Source organism: Epinephelus fuscoguttatus, linkage group LG9 (genome assembly GCF_011397635.1).
Source record: "Epinephelus fuscoguttatus linkage group LG9, E.fuscoguttatus.final_Chr_v1".
In the NCBI taxonomy this organism is placed as follows: domain Eukaryota; kingdom Metazoa; phylum Chordata; class Actinopteri; order Perciformes; family Serranidae; genus Epinephelus; species Epinephelus fuscoguttatus.
Window position 1 is genome coordinate 18,928,421 of NC_064760.1, and position 17,869 is coordinate 18,946,289.

The 17,869-nt window shown below is 42.5% G+C and overlaps 1 protein-coding gene across 7 annotated transcripts in view; it reads right to left on the reverse strand.

The window, feature by feature from the left end:
- The window catches only part of mcf2a (MCF.2 cell line derived transforming sequence a), a 35,552-nt gene that overhangs the window by 5,182 nt on the left and 12,501 nt on the right, over positions 1 to 17,869 (reverse strand). For 5 of the 7 annotated variants that reach the window (XM_049585027.1, XM_049585026.1, XM_049585030.1 and 2 more), the window contains 22 exons: positions 17,489 to 17,579; positions 15,903 to 16,022; positions 15,287 to 15,403; positions 13,969 to 14,118; positions 13,742 to 13,857; positions 13,535 to 13,649; positions 13,310 to 13,429; positions 13,016 to 13,207; positions 12,739 to 12,930; positions 12,347 to 12,518; positions 9,109 to 9,185; positions 8,900 to 8,985; positions 8,674 to 8,740; positions 8,424 to 8,539; positions 6,558 to 6,627; positions 6,355 to 6,447; positions 6,093 to 6,185; positions 5,431 to 5,556; positions 5,095 to 5,316; positions 3,118 to 3,210; positions 1,824 to 1,902; positions 1,144 to 1,210 (listed from right to left, as the gene is read on the reverse strand). In XM_049585027.1, coding sequence (XP_049440984.1) covers positions 1,144 to 1,210; positions 1,824 to 1,902; positions 3,118 to 3,210; positions 5,095 to 5,316; positions 5,431 to 5,556; positions 6,093 to 6,185; positions 6,355 to 6,447; positions 6,558 to 6,627; positions 8,424 to 8,539; positions 8,674 to 8,740; positions 8,900 to 8,985; positions 9,109 to 9,185; positions 12,347 to 12,518; positions 12,739 to 12,930; positions 13,016 to 13,207; positions 13,310 to 13,429; positions 13,535 to 13,649; positions 13,742 to 13,857; positions 13,969 to 14,118; positions 15,287 to 15,403; positions 15,903 to 16,022; positions 17,489 to 17,579 — 2,574 coding nt within the window. Of the gene's footprint in view, positions 1 to 506; positions 826 to 1,143; positions 1,211 to 1,823; positions 1,903 to 3,117; positions 3,211 to 5,094; positions 5,317 to 5,430; positions 5,557 to 6,092; positions 6,186 to 6,354; positions 6,448 to 6,557; positions 6,628 to 8,423; positions 8,540 to 8,673; positions 8,741 to 8,899; positions 8,986 to 9,108; positions 9,186 to 12,346; positions 12,519 to 12,738; positions 12,931 to 13,015; positions 13,208 to 13,309; positions 13,430 to 13,534; positions 13,650 to 13,741; positions 13,858 to 13,968; positions 14,119 to 15,286; positions 15,404 to 15,902; positions 16,023 to 16,873; positions 17,044 to 17,488; positions 17,580 to 17,869 lie in introns of those variants that run through there. The other 2 variants (XM_049585033.1, XM_049585032.1) reach the window with 2 other exon arrangements.

A 17,869-nucleotide genomic window follows, 5' to 3' on the forward strand; every position in this document is an offset into this window, starting at 1 on the left:
TGAGTGTCAAGGAACAACTCTGTCCTGTTGTTTCTCATACAGCCATGACCATTCAGGTGACAGCCACACAGCAGCACACAACACAGATCAGCCATGTGCAAGCTTCTCTGTAAGAGTTGGAAGTAGGACTCACAGACCACCAACGCAGTGTTCACACAGGGTGTCAACATAAGGGAAGATCTGGTCTCGGTTTATCAAGATCCAAATTTTGAGATTTGGTCATTCTATGTTTAGTTGATGAGGAAGGTTTCTGGATTTCAAATTCTACAGTATTCTGATTAGATCTCAAAAAACGAGCCCCATCTTAAAAACACAGCTGTCATGAGTAAATTAAAAAATTCATGGAATGAAAACCAAAACTCTTCTTTTTGTTTGCTCTTTTCATTACATGCAAAACAGCTGAGATGCAGAAATGAGAGCGATATTTGTATACAATGTTAGAGATGCCATGGAGAAGCTGTTGAGACACAGGCCTTTCAACACGGCAGGGGAGTATGAGGGTCAGTTATGAACCAGAATGGAGGTTATAAAAAGGGGAAACAGGTGACGATCAGTATGCAAACACAGCAGCCCTGGGTTTTTAGTCCCCAAGCCGGGCCAGGTGGATCATGCCAGGCAAGGTGAGCCAGGCTGAGTTTACCACTGAGCGTTAGGGCAGGTCAGTGGCGCTGGGGGCGGTGGCGGGGGCGCGGCCGGGGCCGTTGCCGGGGGCTTCTGGGACGGGGGCTCCGGGAACGCAGGCACAGAAACACGTCAGCCGACAGCGAGACAAAGTCCAGCCCCGGCAGACAGCCCCTGGGTACCCCTCTGGACGGCCGCATGCCCCTGCAGGTGGGGGATGGGAGGAGTGGGGATAGGCAACCAGACAGCAGTGGATAGAGTGGGGCCTGCGCCCGTTCTCACACACCACTAACACACAAAGCTTCAACGTGGGCAACGTGAAATGATATCGACTCATTCACTCAAGCTGTGATCAGATGTGAAAACTCAGCAAATGCAGATAGTAGTGCTGTGGCTGCATGTGTGTGTTTTGCATTTGCCTGTGTGTGTTTGTGTGTATGTGCAGCTACGGCCTACAGTCATGCACCTACTGTAACACACTGCTGTAAACACTGGATCTGTAAACAACCAGTAAACACTGACCTCTCAGAGAGTGGAGGTGGAGAAAGCTGCATGTGTCCGACCATTTGGCCATGTTGATATGCTTCATCTGGGAGAAGAGAGAGGAGGTCATGAATTTTGTTTTTATTTTGTACCAACACAGAATATAACATGTTTTTTTGTATATTTCACTTCACTTCACAGAACATTAATTTCAACTTTAGAATTACAACAATATTTAGCCAATAGAACAAGATGTGCTTTCTGGCCACCAGATGGCGCTATTTTCACCATCTTTAGAAATTGGAATTACTGCTGAGGCTGTCAGACGATAGACTTTTTTATTATTTTATCCACTTTGTTTTAACCGATCACCACCAAAATTTTATCATCTGTTCCTTGTCCCATTATCCACCTTTCCTGAAAATTTCATCAAAATCCGTTCATAACTTATTGAGTTATTTGGCAGACAAACAGACCAACGCTGGCGAAAACATAACCTCCTTGGCGGAGGTAACAAATGTCGCTCCTGGGTCAGTAACCATATTTAGCTCTTTTGGGAACAGTAAAACAGCACAAACCTCCACTTACAAGTTTCAGAGCTTCCAACCACATCTCATGCTCTCCTGGGCCATGTGATGCAGTTTAAAGCTCAAAAGCTAAGAAGTGGAGCCTGCATTTAGAGATTATCTGTCCAACATTAACTTGAGATGTCCACAGACCTCTGAGCAGCTTTTGCTGGTTGGTCAGGATCCTGCGAAGCTCATTGAGCCAGGCCATCTTCACCTCCACTGTAGGAGCCTGAGAGACAAAAGAAATATTACAACAGACGGTCAGTGGATTGCAGCAGTTAAACATTTCTTTTGTTTAACCTCTGTTTATAGTTGCACAATTAATCATTCATCTGTAGTTAAAAAAAAAAAAATCAGAATTTCCCAGAGTCCAAAAAACCAACAGCCACAAACCAAAAGTTTTTATTGTAAAAGATGACTAAGGAAACAGCTTATTCACAGTTGAGAACAGGAAACCAGTATTAAAGCAATACTTTCTCCCCCAAATGACCATTTGTATATCAATCACTCACCTGTCTTATGTTAAATTTGTGAAGAAAACGTATTTCTTGCATGCCTCAGGTGAACAAATGATCCAAAAATGGAGAAAATTCTTGATAAAACAGAGGAAACGAAAGCAAAACTATATGAAAACAGCTGTTTACAATCTCTCACACAATTCTTGCAGTGTAGTCCAAGTCTCATTTATCCAGACTTACGTCAGTTCTTCCCCAACAGACAGCTCTTTCCAATGGGAAACTAAACTAAAAGTGAAACTTATCTATACTCTCTTCAAAGCCAGACTCCATTGACAAAAACAGTAATTTTACCTCACTAAACACAGGAGCTGCTGGTCTACCACTGCCTCGATCAGTTAATCTGTTTGTGTTATTGTGTGACTTTGGTGAATCCAAACTAACCCTTTAAAAACACAGAGGTCACACAGTAACACAAACTACTGATCAAGGCAGCAGTAGACCAGCAGCTCCTGTGTTTAGTGAGGTAAAATTACTGTTTTTGTCAATGGAGTCTGGTAGTAAAGAGGGAGCAATGATTAGTTTCACTTTTAATTCAGCTTCCCATTGAAAAGGGCTGTAAGTTTGGAAAATACTGAGTATATATAAGACTTGGAATATTTTGCACAAGTTATGTAAGAGTTTGTTCACAGCTTTGCTAAACGTGGTAATGTATGGCTTATATTTATCAAGAATTCTCTCTGATTTTTGATTCTTTGTTGTCCAAATTTTGTTCATGAATTCAACGTAACATGGTGTGATTTACTGACATACAAATGGTTATTTGGGGGATGAATTAGTCTTTTAATTATCAGAATTTATGCCAATTATTTTTTGCTGATTGACCAATAATTGCAGCTCTAGTTGAAAAAGTTTAAAACTACACTTCAATAAGAAATTATAGCAACGTACTGTATTTATCCAGCTTTAAACTTTTTACGACTCCTTACCTGAACCACATACACTTCCTCCCTGCCACTGTACCAGATCTCAAACTTCTTCACATCTCCCTTGACATTCTCTGTGATCCCCACAGCAGTCATCTGCCAAGAGACATATACTGTTTACACCGACACACACACACACACACACAGCAGCATCACACATCAGACTTACATCATGTAACACATCTGTCCTGTCAGAACACAAACACTCACACACACCTCCGCTGTGCGACTGCTTCCTCCCCACATCCTCAATAATAAATCAAGAGCAGCAGCAGCAGCTGTTGGTGTGACACCTGCTGCGACACCCTCCGCACATCAACACATACAACAAAAGAAGTCTTACAGGAATACAGCAGGTTCTGTGGCCAGCTGGGCAACTTACATGTGTTAAAAGATAACAACACAGACAGTGACATCAACAAGGTGTCTCCTGCAGATCAGTCACTCCCTTACTTAGTGCTGAGACCTCAGTATGGATCATGTGAGCGATAATGTCAGGGGTGATGAGTGATTGTATGTGGTGACCATTAACTATTTGTTGTATTAAGTTATTACTGTAACAGTTTTTTTGGATGTGTCAAATAGGAAACCACCATCAGCTTTTACCCATAGAATTTTGTTTTAATGCTCAAAAGCACTTTCTTGTGTACTTGTGTGTGTTGTCTACACAATAAATAACCAATAGTGAGCAGTAAATTGAGTTGTTTGACTGTTAAATCAACATTGTGACAGGTGTAATGTTATATGACAAACATCAAATTCAGAAAAGTGCAATTCAGGAGATGATGCCAATGTATTGAGTCCTGTATCGGCAATTCTACAGATCCTTATGAAATTTTAAGAGGCATTGAATTTATTAATCTAAAAATAAGGCTGCAATTGCTAGTAAAATGTCTTAAATCCATTTTTCAGGAGTCTTAAAATTGCTAAGACATGGGAAGAAGGATTTTATAAATTGTTTTATTCTGAGGTTGCAATGTAAATTCTTAAAATAGTTGGTAACATCTACTTTATAAAGATGATTTATGATTTTATGATTTAATGTAACTCAGATTAGGAGAGCAGGAACCAACGTCACTCAGATTTTGTTTTCAACTGGGTGCTCCGAGCAGATGATCCACTGTTTGCTAGCTAGCTGTCTCTGCACCCTGGACAACTTTGCTTTGCAGCTTCCACAAGGTGTCACGCTTTAGACACCACAGGTCACTCTGTGTCACTCAGTAAACATCTGTCAAAACACAACCTGCAACTGTCAAAATGTTAGTTATGTATTTTAACCAGTGGTGGAAGAAGCAATTAGATCCTTTACTTAAGTAAAGTAGCAGCACCGCAGTGTAAAAATACTCTGGTACAAGAGAAAGTCATGCATTCAAAATCTTACTGAAGTAGAAGAACATGGATTAGCGTCAAATATACTTAAAGTACCAACAATAAAAGTACTCATTCAGACTTGTATACATTATGTTACTGGATGATGCATTAATGTGTTCATCACTTTAAAGTTGCAGCTGGTAAGGGTGGGGCTAATTGTAATTACTTTATATACTTCTTGCCTTCATTTTTTTTCCCCATTTAAGTATTTTTTTGGGGTGGAGAGTTTTTCCTTAACCGCTGTGAGGGTCCAGAGGGATGTCGTATGCTGTAAAGCCCTCTGAGGCAAATTGTGATTTGTGATATTGGGCTTTATGAATGAAATTAAATGCAACTTAACTTTTGGGTAGCTTAACCTACTGTATTAAATAATACATTATAATTTAGTATTTTATTTCTACTAAATTTGCAAAGTAACTAAATTGTCAAATACAACAATATTTGCCTCCAAAATGTAATGAGTATAAGTGTAAAGTAGCATACAATGAAAATATTCAAGTTACTCAAAGAGTGATTGTACTTGGTTGTTTCACTACTGTTTTTAACCCTCTGGCTGATGTTTCAAAACGTATTCCTCTCAGACGCACACAAACAAAGACACACACCAACCTTGAGACAGTGTTTGAAGCTGTATGAGGGGGTCTTGTCACAGCCGTCTCCGTGCTCCTCCCTCCTTTTACAGAAGAGCAGAGCTCTCTCATACAAGAAGAGGTGTCTCTGCATGGGCTTGAAGCGAGCCATCTCCTTCATGCGCGTGGGGCCTTTCTTATGGCTGATCCACACACTGAAAGAACCCTGCATCAACACGCGGCCCAGCTCGCAAATGTCACCCTGCGTAAAATGGGAAGTGGTTTTTATGTGTGTGAGATTTTGTTGTTAATATATTTCCTGCGCAAATCTAAGTTAGAAGACATTAATTTGAGTTCAGGAAATGAGAATGTTCACCTCATATCCTGTGATGGCTATCTGATGCATGGAGTCATTGACTGATTTAAGCAGGTCCAGCATGGCTGTCAGTGCCCCCTGCAGCTCTGACGTCCCCTCACAATCTGTGCTGTATTTCAGCAGCTCCTGAACGCACAAACAGAACAACAGACATGTTTGCAAAGACATGCACACACAAATTAATGTAAAACCACATGTAAATACAGCAGCTGAAACAGCACACTCTAGTGGTAAAGACTTACATTAAATATCAGAGGTTAAAAATCTGAATAAATGGCTTCGGCATCCAATCTAACACATGTAGTGTTTGCAATTTCTGGTTTCCATTGGTAGTCTGAATAGTATTGAAGAATCATGTCTGAGCAGCAGGTAAACAGTCCATGTGGAGAGGTGGGACACATTGGCCGAGAACAAACTCGAAACCCATCGGCTGTCATCTGATCGTATTAACTTAAAATTAGCTATTATAACATTTATCTGCATTCATATGTAGATATCTGTTTATAGAGATAAGCTGAAATGACCGGTCCAGGGGGGAGGAAGTCCTGGCCCTGATATCTGTGTTGCCACACCAGATCTTCAGAGATATCGCCTGTTCCCCACAGAGGTTTATCGTCATCAGACTGATAGCCGATGGGTTCTGAGGCTGCCTTCTTTCTAACCTTAAGCAGCAGCTGGTATTTGGTGAGGCGCTGGACTGGTTTCAACAGGTAGGTCTCCAGGCCCAGTTTGTGCTCCAGCTTTTTTTGACACTCCTTCAAAGGGAAGACAAATACAGGCACATTGACGGGATTGTTTGTCACATCATAGCTTTTTAATTTGAACTGTAAAGTTGAAGTCACGTTTGTTCCAACCTAGGGGTTTACACAATTTAAAACAGGAGAAGTAAATACTGATTGAGGGGGGAATCACTGCAAAACTGACCTGAAAGAAGCCACAGTCTGAAAATTGTCTCCACAGCGCCTCAGAGCGTGGCTTATTCTGACAGTAGCATTCATACATTTGGAAACTTTCTTTCTGGGGGAGACAGGAAACAGAAGCCTGTTAGAAAAATATGGAAACAAATTGTATACAAATGATCAAAAATATAAAGAAGCTCCAAAACATGACGACATTTCTCATCTCACCCGCTCCAGGAAACAAGCTCCCACACTTTCAGGAGCCTCCAGGCATCCTTCCAGGTCCTGAAGGAAAACCCTGGATTCCCAGAAAGTTCAAAGTCAAGAATTAGATCTCACTCATCTTAACCCATACACTAACACGCATCAGCCTAATACAATAACTGACTGTTGGGGCCTTGGCCAGCGTCTGTTCTATACAGCTGTTCTTTTCCATTGTTTTGCATGTATGTAAAGTATTTTTTTATTATTTTATTTATATTATATATTATTTATATTTATTATTATTTTTTGGTATTTGTAAAGTTAAGCCACACAACCAGTCCATGCAATAAATGATAAAGCTGGTTTATGTTTCTTCCCTTTCCCAAGAGAGCTGGTTGGTAACTGGCATGTACACAAAATCATGCTACAAAAAACACTGTAGCTATCAATGAATCTCTCTCAGTACTACACACTAATGTATTTTGCTCTAAAAATGATCCATGGACCTCAGTGGAAGGCACACTCTGTAGTTCAGGGTAGCAACTCCACTGTGTACTGTATATTTGGTATGTTAAAGGTGTTCTGTGGAGTTTTCTTACAGACAAAAGTTATGTTGACATTCAGTGTCACTCACCAAAAACGTGTGTAACCTTGAAGTCTAACAAATGTGTTGAGTGCATTTCCTGCCTCGTAAAACGCTTGCAAAGCAGAGTTTTTATGGATGGTTGTTGTTTACAACCATTTTTACTATCTTAACATCGTCTTTTCCAGGCCTCTACTGGGCACGCTGCATGTCTTAGTGTTTAACTGTCACCTGTAAATCAGTGAAATAGTGTGATAGCATTGGTAGGACTAAGTAGTGCAAAGTGCAGTTCCTCAAAGCTAACACTTTCAAGTAAAAGCAAAAAATAATCCTAATTTAAAGCTCTAAATACTACTAAATCTGTCAGGCTGTACACAGATTGACCAACCAGTGGAAGTGGCAGCTGGCAGCTAACGGTGCTAACTCCATAAACAGTGCTAACAACAGCAACAGTGCTTACAGAGCTAATGAAGCTCAGCAAGTTCAATCAGGAAGACTGTCTTTGTGCTATATCCATTCACAATTCTCTCTCTATCCCACTCCCACCACTTCCACCAGTCAGCTGACTATGGGTGTTCCCTCTCCTGGTTAGCCAATCACACTTTGCCATAATCCCCTTCAGCCATTCATGTTGCTGCTGCCGAACTTTAAATCTGTTCTCCTCTCTGCTCCTGTCAGCTGTCATTTTAGACTGAATAGTCGCACCCTCCTCCACCCTATTTACCTCCAGTCACCTTATCCAGAACCCAGGACCAGCTCGTCAAACGCCCACTCCTCTTCACATCCAGCTCCCTCTTCATCTCCTCTCAACACCACCAGCTTCTAGACTCCATAGTGGAGGATCTCTAATCTACTATGTCTTCACCACCCTCCTGGAATCGATGACTTTTGACATTTCTCATACTTATGTGCACATGTGAATAAATATTCTCTCAGAACGAGTCTCTCATGATTTAAATGTTGTTAACCAGAGGGGCAACAGGAGGGTGGGCGCTACGCCTCTCCAATGATGCCTTCAGATCGTTGCAGAGCAGCAGGAATTAGCTAGCCAGTGGGACACACTCACAGGGACGCACATGTTCATCCAGCTGGACCATCTACCACATTTACAAACAAAAAAGTTTGTACAACACACAGAGAGGAAGCGTGACTTCGTTCTCTGCTCAGGACATCATTACTCCATTATATTTTTCACACAGCTGCTGCTTTATTAATGTTCTGAATGTCAGAAACTGAACCTTTAAAATTCATGCTTAACTTTATATTTCAACTAGGTCTATGTGTGATGTGAGACACTGATCACTTACCTGCTATGAAAGTTGTAGATCTCGGGCATGTTTCCAAAGAGGATGTCCCTCTTGCTGCGCAGGATCGGGGGCAGGAGCCCTGACAGAGCTGGATTGTCCATCTCAGCCCTGTAACCCTGCAATATGAAATCACAGCAACACAATTAGGGAAATATATGGTTTGTGGATATGCAGCCTTACCAGCGTAACTTCACCAACAACAAACATACAGTTCTCTATTTTTGTGTGACATAAAAAAGTGTTCTCTCACCAGCAGCACTGACAGCAGCTCCTCCACATAGATCCTCTCTGTCTCTATGAGTTCCCTCATCACATGACTGTGACGCAAACATGCACACACACGCACATGGAGAAGAAGACATAGAGAGAGCCAGAGGGCATCATTAGCACTGAACAAAGAGAATCACAAAGTAAACAGCATCAAGAGCCATACTGAGGACAGACAGATGGGTGGACAGATGCCTCCTCCTCCTCACCGCTTCAAGAGATCTGGGCTGTCCTCTCCATCCAGGCTGTACAACACGCAGCTCCGGCTCTCCTGGTAGTCGTGGATCACCTCTATCTGAACACAGTTAGACAACACTGACTCCTTTAAGTGGATGTAGAGAAATTGTTCTTATACGGAACAAGTTCTTGGACCAAACGGAAAGAGGTTGATAAATGAAAGGTTTTTATTTCGCCTTACCTTTCTGGGGTTGGGGCTCTTTCGGGATGCTCTCTTCCCAGGCAGAGAGAGGTCAAATGTGAACTTCAGACCGTCACCTGTAAGAGTCAGATCATCATTACCCGCAGCAGCTAATCAAAGTGCTAGAGTATAATTCACACAGTATATTTCCATTTGCTCTGATGAAGCATACTGAAGAGAATTAATTAAAGCACCAACAATCAAAACACATTATCATTTATGACTCTGTGGGATTTGCTTGCCCTTTCTATGACCTTCTATTATTCCTCAGTAACTTTAAAGAATCAATCAGTCATAACTGACATCTGAGGTAATCAATGCTAAGAGGGCTGATTCCTCTAAAGGTGCAGCCTGGAACCAGCATGTGAAGATCTAAAGCTGCGTTTGGCACGACTCTCAGTGTGTGTTTGATCCTGGCAGCTGAATCCTTACATGGAAGTCCAAGCTCAGCTGACTGTTGTGCCCTTGCATGTGCCATGTTTCATTCATCAGTGGTACATATGCATGTAGGTGCATGCATATACATACTGTACATGTATGCATGTACTGGATCCAATTGTTCAAAGCTAAACACTTTCCCCTTCATCTCCTTTTTTAAATGGCTGCTGTCCCTACAGTATCACAGGAGGGTTCGTGATCACTTTGATTCTCTTTGTTGTTATCACTCTCATTAGTATGGCTGTATTTCATGGCAAACCTTAAAGACGTGAATGGACATAAAGAAAAACCTGTTTTTTAGACTCAATGGAGGCACATTCAGTAGCATGATAGACACATCAAATCAAAAGAAAAACACATCAGATAACACATACAGTATTAATTAGGCAGCACTGTACTGTATACGGTGAGCTTTGTGAAAACTCCCACGAGACACAAAGGGAGATGAAAGCTTCTTTAATGTATATGAACCACATATGGTTCCATAGCTGCTATCCTGACTAATAGAGCAGTCAGGTATTTCCCAGCAGACTGATTATACCTTCTACCCTCGCTCAGGCTTGTGTGTAAAGGTGGCCTGCTAACACCCTCAGTCCATTCAGGAACACCTTAGGCCTACTCAGTGGGACCCTGTGATGTGTTAATTTAGCTATGGTGCCTAAAGGAAAGATGCAAGGGAGCAGGGGTTGGTGCCAGGCCATAAGGGCTAGGACAAGACCCCATACTGGGCCTGGGAAACACAGGAGGGAGGGTAGGGAGTTACTTGAAGACTACTGTGTGTGCTAAAAAACTGGGGCAGCAAACCAAAGACAAATTCTGTTTGATCAACTGCAACAAAGATTCTTTCTGCATGTGTGTATGCATGAGATGACACAATATCTATATCAGCTTTTCTTTTGAGATATGGTTATTGGTGTGTAGGCCCTATGTGTGTGTGTGTGTGTGTGTGTGTGTGTGTGTGTGTGTGTGTGTGTGTGTACCACACACACTGAGGACCAAAACATGTTTTTAACCAACAGAGTGAGGACATTTTTGGAAAGTGAGGACATTTTGACTGGGCTTCACTTCTCCATAACCCTGTTTGAAGGTTAAGACTTGGTTTTAACGTTAAGGTTAGAATTAGGGTTCGGGTTAGGAATTCAGTTGCATTGTTGGGGGTAATGCATTACAAAAGTTACACATTACAGTAATATATTAGGTATTAGCAGTAATAAAGTAATATAAAGTGTTAACAACAGGATTTCAATACATAGAAGAAGATGGGATATTCAACTGTCCAGTAGCTAATACAGAACAACCACACTTAATTGTTAATGGTTTTCATTTTTCATTCATCCACAATGATCCACACTGCTCCAATTCCGCCAACAGAGAAAAACATCCCCAAATATTGTTGTGTGTTGCCACGTCATCTATTATAAGCTATCTTATAGAAGGATGCTGGTGATCATGTGCGTTTTCATGTCCAGGTTATTTCCATTCATATACATACACTGCATCCCATTCTGCATTTGTGTCCTAAGGCTGCTAGAAAGCAGTGTAGATAAGGAGCTGGCCTCTAGTTTGTTTTTTCCTTGTCCCAGTCATCGACAAATATAGTACATGTTGGATGTGTTTCCATTTAAATCCCCTACAACTGCAGAGCAACGCCAGCACACAGTCCCGTTCTTATGCATAACTCTCTGACTGGTGCTGCTGTAGCTGACCGGCACACTAGGAACTGACAGGTGGGCCCTCCAGCTCCGGCGTATTAATTTGTGCTCGTCATAGTGACTTGAATATTATAAACATTTATCTATATCTCCTAATTATCAAACTTTGATTCTCTGTCTGCCCGTCCCTGTGTCCAAGGCTATGCATTTATTTTAAATGGTCTAGGCTATTTAATTGTTCTATATGATCACGCTGTTATTAATGTAAGCAGGGGATTTTAATACAATGAATGCATGAGTGGGTCAGACCTGCAGCACTGGATTTGAAATGAACTGTGATAAACTGGAGTTTCTGCGCTTTGATTAGCTGCTGTGAAACATTTTCTAAGGTTATTTTGGTGAAAGTAATGCAAAAGTAAGTAAGTAACTTATTACGTGGAGAGTAATATGTTAAGTAACATATTACTTTCAAATGAAGTTAACTAGTAATTTGTAATATATTACACTTTGAGAGTAACTTGCCTAATACTGTTTAGTTGTGATGGTTAAGGGTGAGGGTTAGAGGACTGCATTGGTATGGAACCAGACAGTAATTTCATGGGAGCAGGTGGTTTTAAATTTGCTACGGGTGGGTGGTTGCACTCAAAAATACAGTGCAGGTCCAGAGATTCGTTGGAATACAACAAGCCTGTCTCTTTACTGGCCCTGTTTGTGTGCTGGTGGAAGTCAGCTGTTGTGAATGCTCTGCCCTGTCTATGAAAGATGATAAAGAAGTAAGCTAACTATTCCTGGAGTGTTATTTACCTGAAAACATGACACAGAGTGTGATGAACATTTGCATTTGTGCTGGTTAGGGTTGCAATAAATACAAACAGTATGTAATTACATTAAACCCCCGCCAACCGTAACTGATTGCTGTATGCTGTACACATGTAATCAGCCCTTGCCAAGCCTCCTAGGTCATGTGTGCGGGTGGGAGTAGAACACACACACTGTGGGAGCAAGTGGTAATAGTAAATCCAGAGGGAGAAGCAGGATTACTAAAACATTAACAAATCACACTGGACTCTGTAGGGAACGCATCATGTCAGTGAGGGTCCTTTCAAAGATAGAAGTACTGTATGTGTGTGCATGTGTGTGTGTTGTACCATGCTTGGGGGAGAAAAGCGGGGACTTGGCGCGCGGTGGGTTTTCAGGCCTGGGGGCCACCAGTTGGATCGGTCGCACATGTTTATCAGCCAGCTTCCTTAGACAAGCCTGTCGGCTCTGGATCATCTGCTGCACTGTTGCATGCTTCTCAAATGTTTTTCCAATCTGCGTCTAACAGAAAGCGAGATGGACACAGAGGTAGGATATGTAAAATCTAGAAATTACGCTGGTAAGAATAAACAGGGAAATTATGGCAATAAGGTCATGGTGTCTACTTGACAATTCTTTTAATGAACAAGCTCATATTTTCGCTCAAAGCCAAAATATTGGAAGATTTATTGCTCAAGTGGTGGTGGTCTAAATATCTAAAATGATTGCTGTGGTGACTGACCTGCAGCTGAGGTGTAATGACAGTTTCATACTCAATGGCCAGGATGTCAGGTCCTGAGCTCAGTATAGACGGTGCCCCCTCCAGGAACCTCTCGATCTCCCTCAAAGCAGCCTGAGCCCCCTCCTTAGACTGGTACTTATCTACCAGCTGATTGGCCAGCAGATACGCTCCGTCATCACACCAAGTGTGGGCCTGAAGGTGGAGAATCCACATGTATCAATGTACAGAGAGTTGTGTGTGTTCTGATGTGTGTGCGTAGATGCACATCTCTCGATACCTGTCCAAGACAAAGCAGCAGCTGGTGTGTTTGCAGAAGACGAGTGTGTTTGGTCTTGAGAGCAGCATTGAGTGTATCACAGTAGTGGCGAAGCTCGTTGCAGCGCTGCATGATAAGAGCCATGGCATAGTGGTGACCGGCTGATAGCTGGTGTCCATGAAGGATGATGATCTGAGCTCGAGACATCACCTCCTGATCGAGCCAACAAAGACACACCAGAAGGAAGGGGTCCATTATTTTGGACACACTGTGATCACTGAGGACTTCAAGCCACCTGATATTGGCAACACTGACCTGTGCATTTGATTCCAGACTGTCCAACCTTTTGAGAGCCTGTTCTGTTTGAGCCAGAGTGTCGACAGATATGGACAGCTCCTTCTCCTGAGCCGTCAGGTGCTCCAGACACAACTCCATCTAAACAGAAAACACACAACATCAGATACACAGACTAAAAAGAAAGTATGGGCATTGACACATAAACACATACATATAAACATGATAAATGAATCAATTCTTTACCTCCTGAAAGCTTTGTTCATATCTGAGCAGCTGCAGGTACTGATGGAGTTTCAGATGATGCTTCTCAAAGAAGCCATCGAAGGCTGACTCCATGTCTCTGAGCTGAGCAAGAAGCCTAAAAGTGACAGAGTGCTCAGAAATGTATTTGAGGTTTGCAGTTCAACTATAAGATTATAAATGTGAGCATTTCCTTGAAGGCAGCTTTACCTCTGCACTGTCTCCCAGTCCAGCCTCACATCCCACTGGGTGTCGTCCTCCTTTCCGGAGGTCTCCAGGCTCGCAAGAAGATGACGACCTTCCTTTGACACTGACCTGATGGCATCCTGTCAAAGCAGCATTCAAAGGCGGACTTTATAAAATACCTCTACATCTCTTTGCAAGGAAAAAATATTGTAGTAATATTAAGAAATACACCTTGTATGGAAAAACTCTACCTTGAGTTTCCTGTACTTGTCAGTGTGAGACTCGAGGAGATACTCGATGGCTTTCCCCTCATCCGACAGCTCCGTCTCTGCCAGCTCTGTGCCAAAGCCCTGTAGCATCTGTGCAATGTCTTTGACTGTGACAGCAAAACTTTCAATAGCCTGTCATGAAAACAAAAAATACAGAGTCTCATGAGAGGAGAACAATCCATTTCTGACAGCAACAAGGCAGCAAGATTCGTCAGTATCCAGGGTGAAGGAGGGAGAAGCAGCACAGCCAGCCAAGTGCAGGTTAAAGGGACAGTTCATCCTTAAATCAAAAATACATTTTTGTTACCCTGTAGTGTTATTTATCAATCTAGATTGTTCTGATGTGAGTTGCCCACTGTGCTCATGATTCGATTGGCAGGTGTAGTTTGGTTGAAAGAACATAGAGATGTCTGCCTTCTTTTGAATACAGTGAAACTAGATGTCACCCAGCTGGTGGGGCTCAAAGCGGCAAAAATATACATTTGAAAAACTCAACAGCAATGTCTCTTTCCAGAAGTCATGACCTGGTTACTCAAAATAATGCGCAGACCTTGTTGTGATCAGTTTCATTCAGGAACTAGTTTCTTTCAACTAAATCACAGTGCAGAAGGAAGCGTGCGTCTAATCATGGACGAGAGGCTTGTGACAGCATGACATGTGAATATTAATGGCGTCCTCCTTGGCTGAGCTGCAACGTTAGCTAGCTAAGAGATGCTAGGTGAGCTAGCGGTAGATGTACGCTTTCTTCTGTGCAGTGATGCGGTTGGCGGATGTAGTTCAGTAGGAAGAAAATAGTTCCAACATGAAACTGCTCACAACAAGGTCTGTGGATTATCTTGAGAAACCGGGTCATGATTTGAGAGACACTGCTGTTGAGTTTTTCATATGTATTTTCTTGGCGCTTTGAGCACCACAAGCCGAGTGCCATCTAGTTCTATTAAATTCAAGAGAAGGCAGACATCTCTGCAGCCAATATCTCCAACATTCAGCAACTCACAGCAAAACCATCCAGAGTGATGGATAGCACGACAGGTAAGAGACAAAATATGCATTTTTTATTTTGGGGTGAACTGCCCCTTTAACATCACATTGGATACTCAGAGGCATTTCCTTGTGTATTTATATTTCATGTTCATATATGCAGAATTCCAAGCAGCAGCATTATCAGACAGGTAAAAATAATATATAGTGACTCAGTCACAGGGGTGAACCTGAGAAATGAAATAAACATGGAGAGGATGATGATGATATCGTTTAATGTTTGGTACCAGTGTGTTTCAGAATTGAAATTGTAGCTTACTGTTCGTAAAACAATCCAGTCACTGTGACAATAATCCAAAGTGCCTCCAAACTCTGAAGTCAGCTGGTTCTCATCAATGTAGCGCAGCAGGTCTGTGACAGAGCTCAGCATCACCACCTAAAGGTGCAGACAAAATCTGAGACCTCACAAAGAACACTTTGTACTTTTAGCAGAGTGGTTTCATTTTTCCTTCACTGTACATTATTACCTGGTGGTTTTGAAATGCATGATTGATTTTTGTTTTAATAGGAAACATAGTTAGAGTAGGTCTCTTTGCCATACTGGAGGAGGTATGATAGATCATTAAAAGGTCACTGCACCACTGGCATGTACATAAAGTTGATTCTAGTGGTCACGGTTGTTGAAAATGGCATGACAAACATATTTTTACTCTTGATACTTCACAAAATTAAATCACTTAGATCACCAGAAACACTTAGAAACATCCTCAGATAACCTGCTTCATTATAATATTTGTTTCAAAACCAAAACGTGTTCCTGGCTGCGTGTCCACCACAGAACATTTTGACTCATGGAGATCAAGGTTGTAACAAGAACGAGGTGTACCTTGTCGTGATGTGGGACATGTTTGGTAACTGAGGAGGGGCTGCCTTACTGGCATCTTGAGCATGAAGTCCTCTTGGCTGAAGCGAAAGCCAATATCAGTAACAGTGCGGTGGAAGAAGCTGGTGGGTCGGAGCACCAAGACCAGGTGGAGGTTCCCAGGAAAGGAGGCCTTGCAGAGGGAAGAGAGGTTCACTGTCATATTAATGAGGCTGCATATGGAGAAGTATAACACTGTGGATTTAAGCTCACAGTGCAACATGGACTAACTACTGAGTGCATGCTGGCACAGGAAGAGACATGAGCTGAGGAAAAAAAAAGCTTTAATAAGCTCTCATCCTCTACATCTGACGGGAGAGACTTCAGGTCTTAGGCACTCTGTCACTGAGACGATTACTGTCAGCCTAATGGAGTCAAGGTTCAGTCACTACACCATTTATACACATGTCATACGTTGCATTTCATCCTCAGGGCGTTTGAGGTCGTCGCCTGACTGCAGGAATTTCTGCACCATACTCAGCCTGCCTCCTGCAGAACTGTAAATAACTACTGCAGCATGCTGTACACAAATAAAGTAAAATAATTTAATTTCATATTTTATGTATGATTATGATATGATTATGATCATGAAGGTAAATGTGATGCAGAATCATCCCCTGCAGTAGGATTTATATGCAACATTGCTTTCTATGTATTTTGTCCAGAAATATCACCAATGCATCCTTCTGCATGTGACGCAACTTCTGACATTCATTTGTCCCGACTCCACCATGAAGGCTCAATCACTCCACCTTCTGCTTACAGGATAAACATGCATTAAAAAAGCCACCCATCAGTCTGTTTAGGGTTCACACACAGCCGGTCGCATGACTAAGCAGCAGAGGTGCGCTGTGCACCGCAGTGCTCCACTCCCCGCAGCAGCAGCAGCCACAGCCGGTGCCACTGCCGCATTCACCCTGCCCGCCCAAAAACTTCACCCCAAACTCTCCACACGGTGATTAAAACTATTCAGCAGCTTGTTACCGGGCTCCGGCGGATCTTCGGCACTCCCCGCCGGTAAAAGCAATCAGCCATGGTGTTGGAAGCCATCTCGGTTACATGTAAGTTCCCGTCTGCCCGGTGGAAATTGGTGCCAAGCTTAAAGGTATGCATCTGAGTCCGGCTGCCTGACCACAGCCGCAGCGCTGCTGCTGCTGCTGCTGCCTCACGGAGGGTGGCAGCGCTGACTGCAACGTTTCCCTCCTGCCTTCCTTCCCCTCCTCATCCTCTCCTCAGCACCCCGCGTCATCACACAGTTTCTGCTTACTCATTCATTTGCAGCAATATGCAACGGGACATCCAGTACGGACAGACTGTTTACCTCCTAATCAAACTGCACCCCACATGGAGCTATACACCAAACCGAAATGCACCTTTAATTGTACTATATGCAGAAGATGTGATGGGTGCTGTCCAGGTAGAGCTCAGGTTTTCAGCACCATGGACAGCAGCTCATCCATTAAACAGCAGCCTGTGCACAGAGCCATGCTGCAGCTCCCAAACATTGATCTGTCATATTGATGTCTGATCTGTCTGAAAGGAATATTGATTAGATACAAATGGCCTTGATGAAAAGAAAAATGGAAATATGAAACTCACTGCTATCCTTGCAAGTGCAGTTTTGATAGAGGCCCATGTATCCAGTCTTCGGTCTAATATGATGATGAATTTTACTCCGGGTTGCCTCGTTCTGCAAGAAAAATGAGGCAAAGGTGAACAGCTGTGATGTCGTTTGTCATTTGAAGCTCTCAGACAGGAAATCAAGAAAGGATAACCAGTCAAGAGCAGGTTAACTACTCAAATCATGTCATACATTTCTTCTCTATTATTCAAAATTCACTGCAATGGCATGTGAGAGGGAAAAAAGCTCTGGATATGATATAACGTAAACTTTTCTACTCTCTTGAGAGACTGAGGTTTGGACATAGAGGGCATCAGTAGGACATTTGACACTGTGGAGCAGTGAGGACCAGCTGTGCC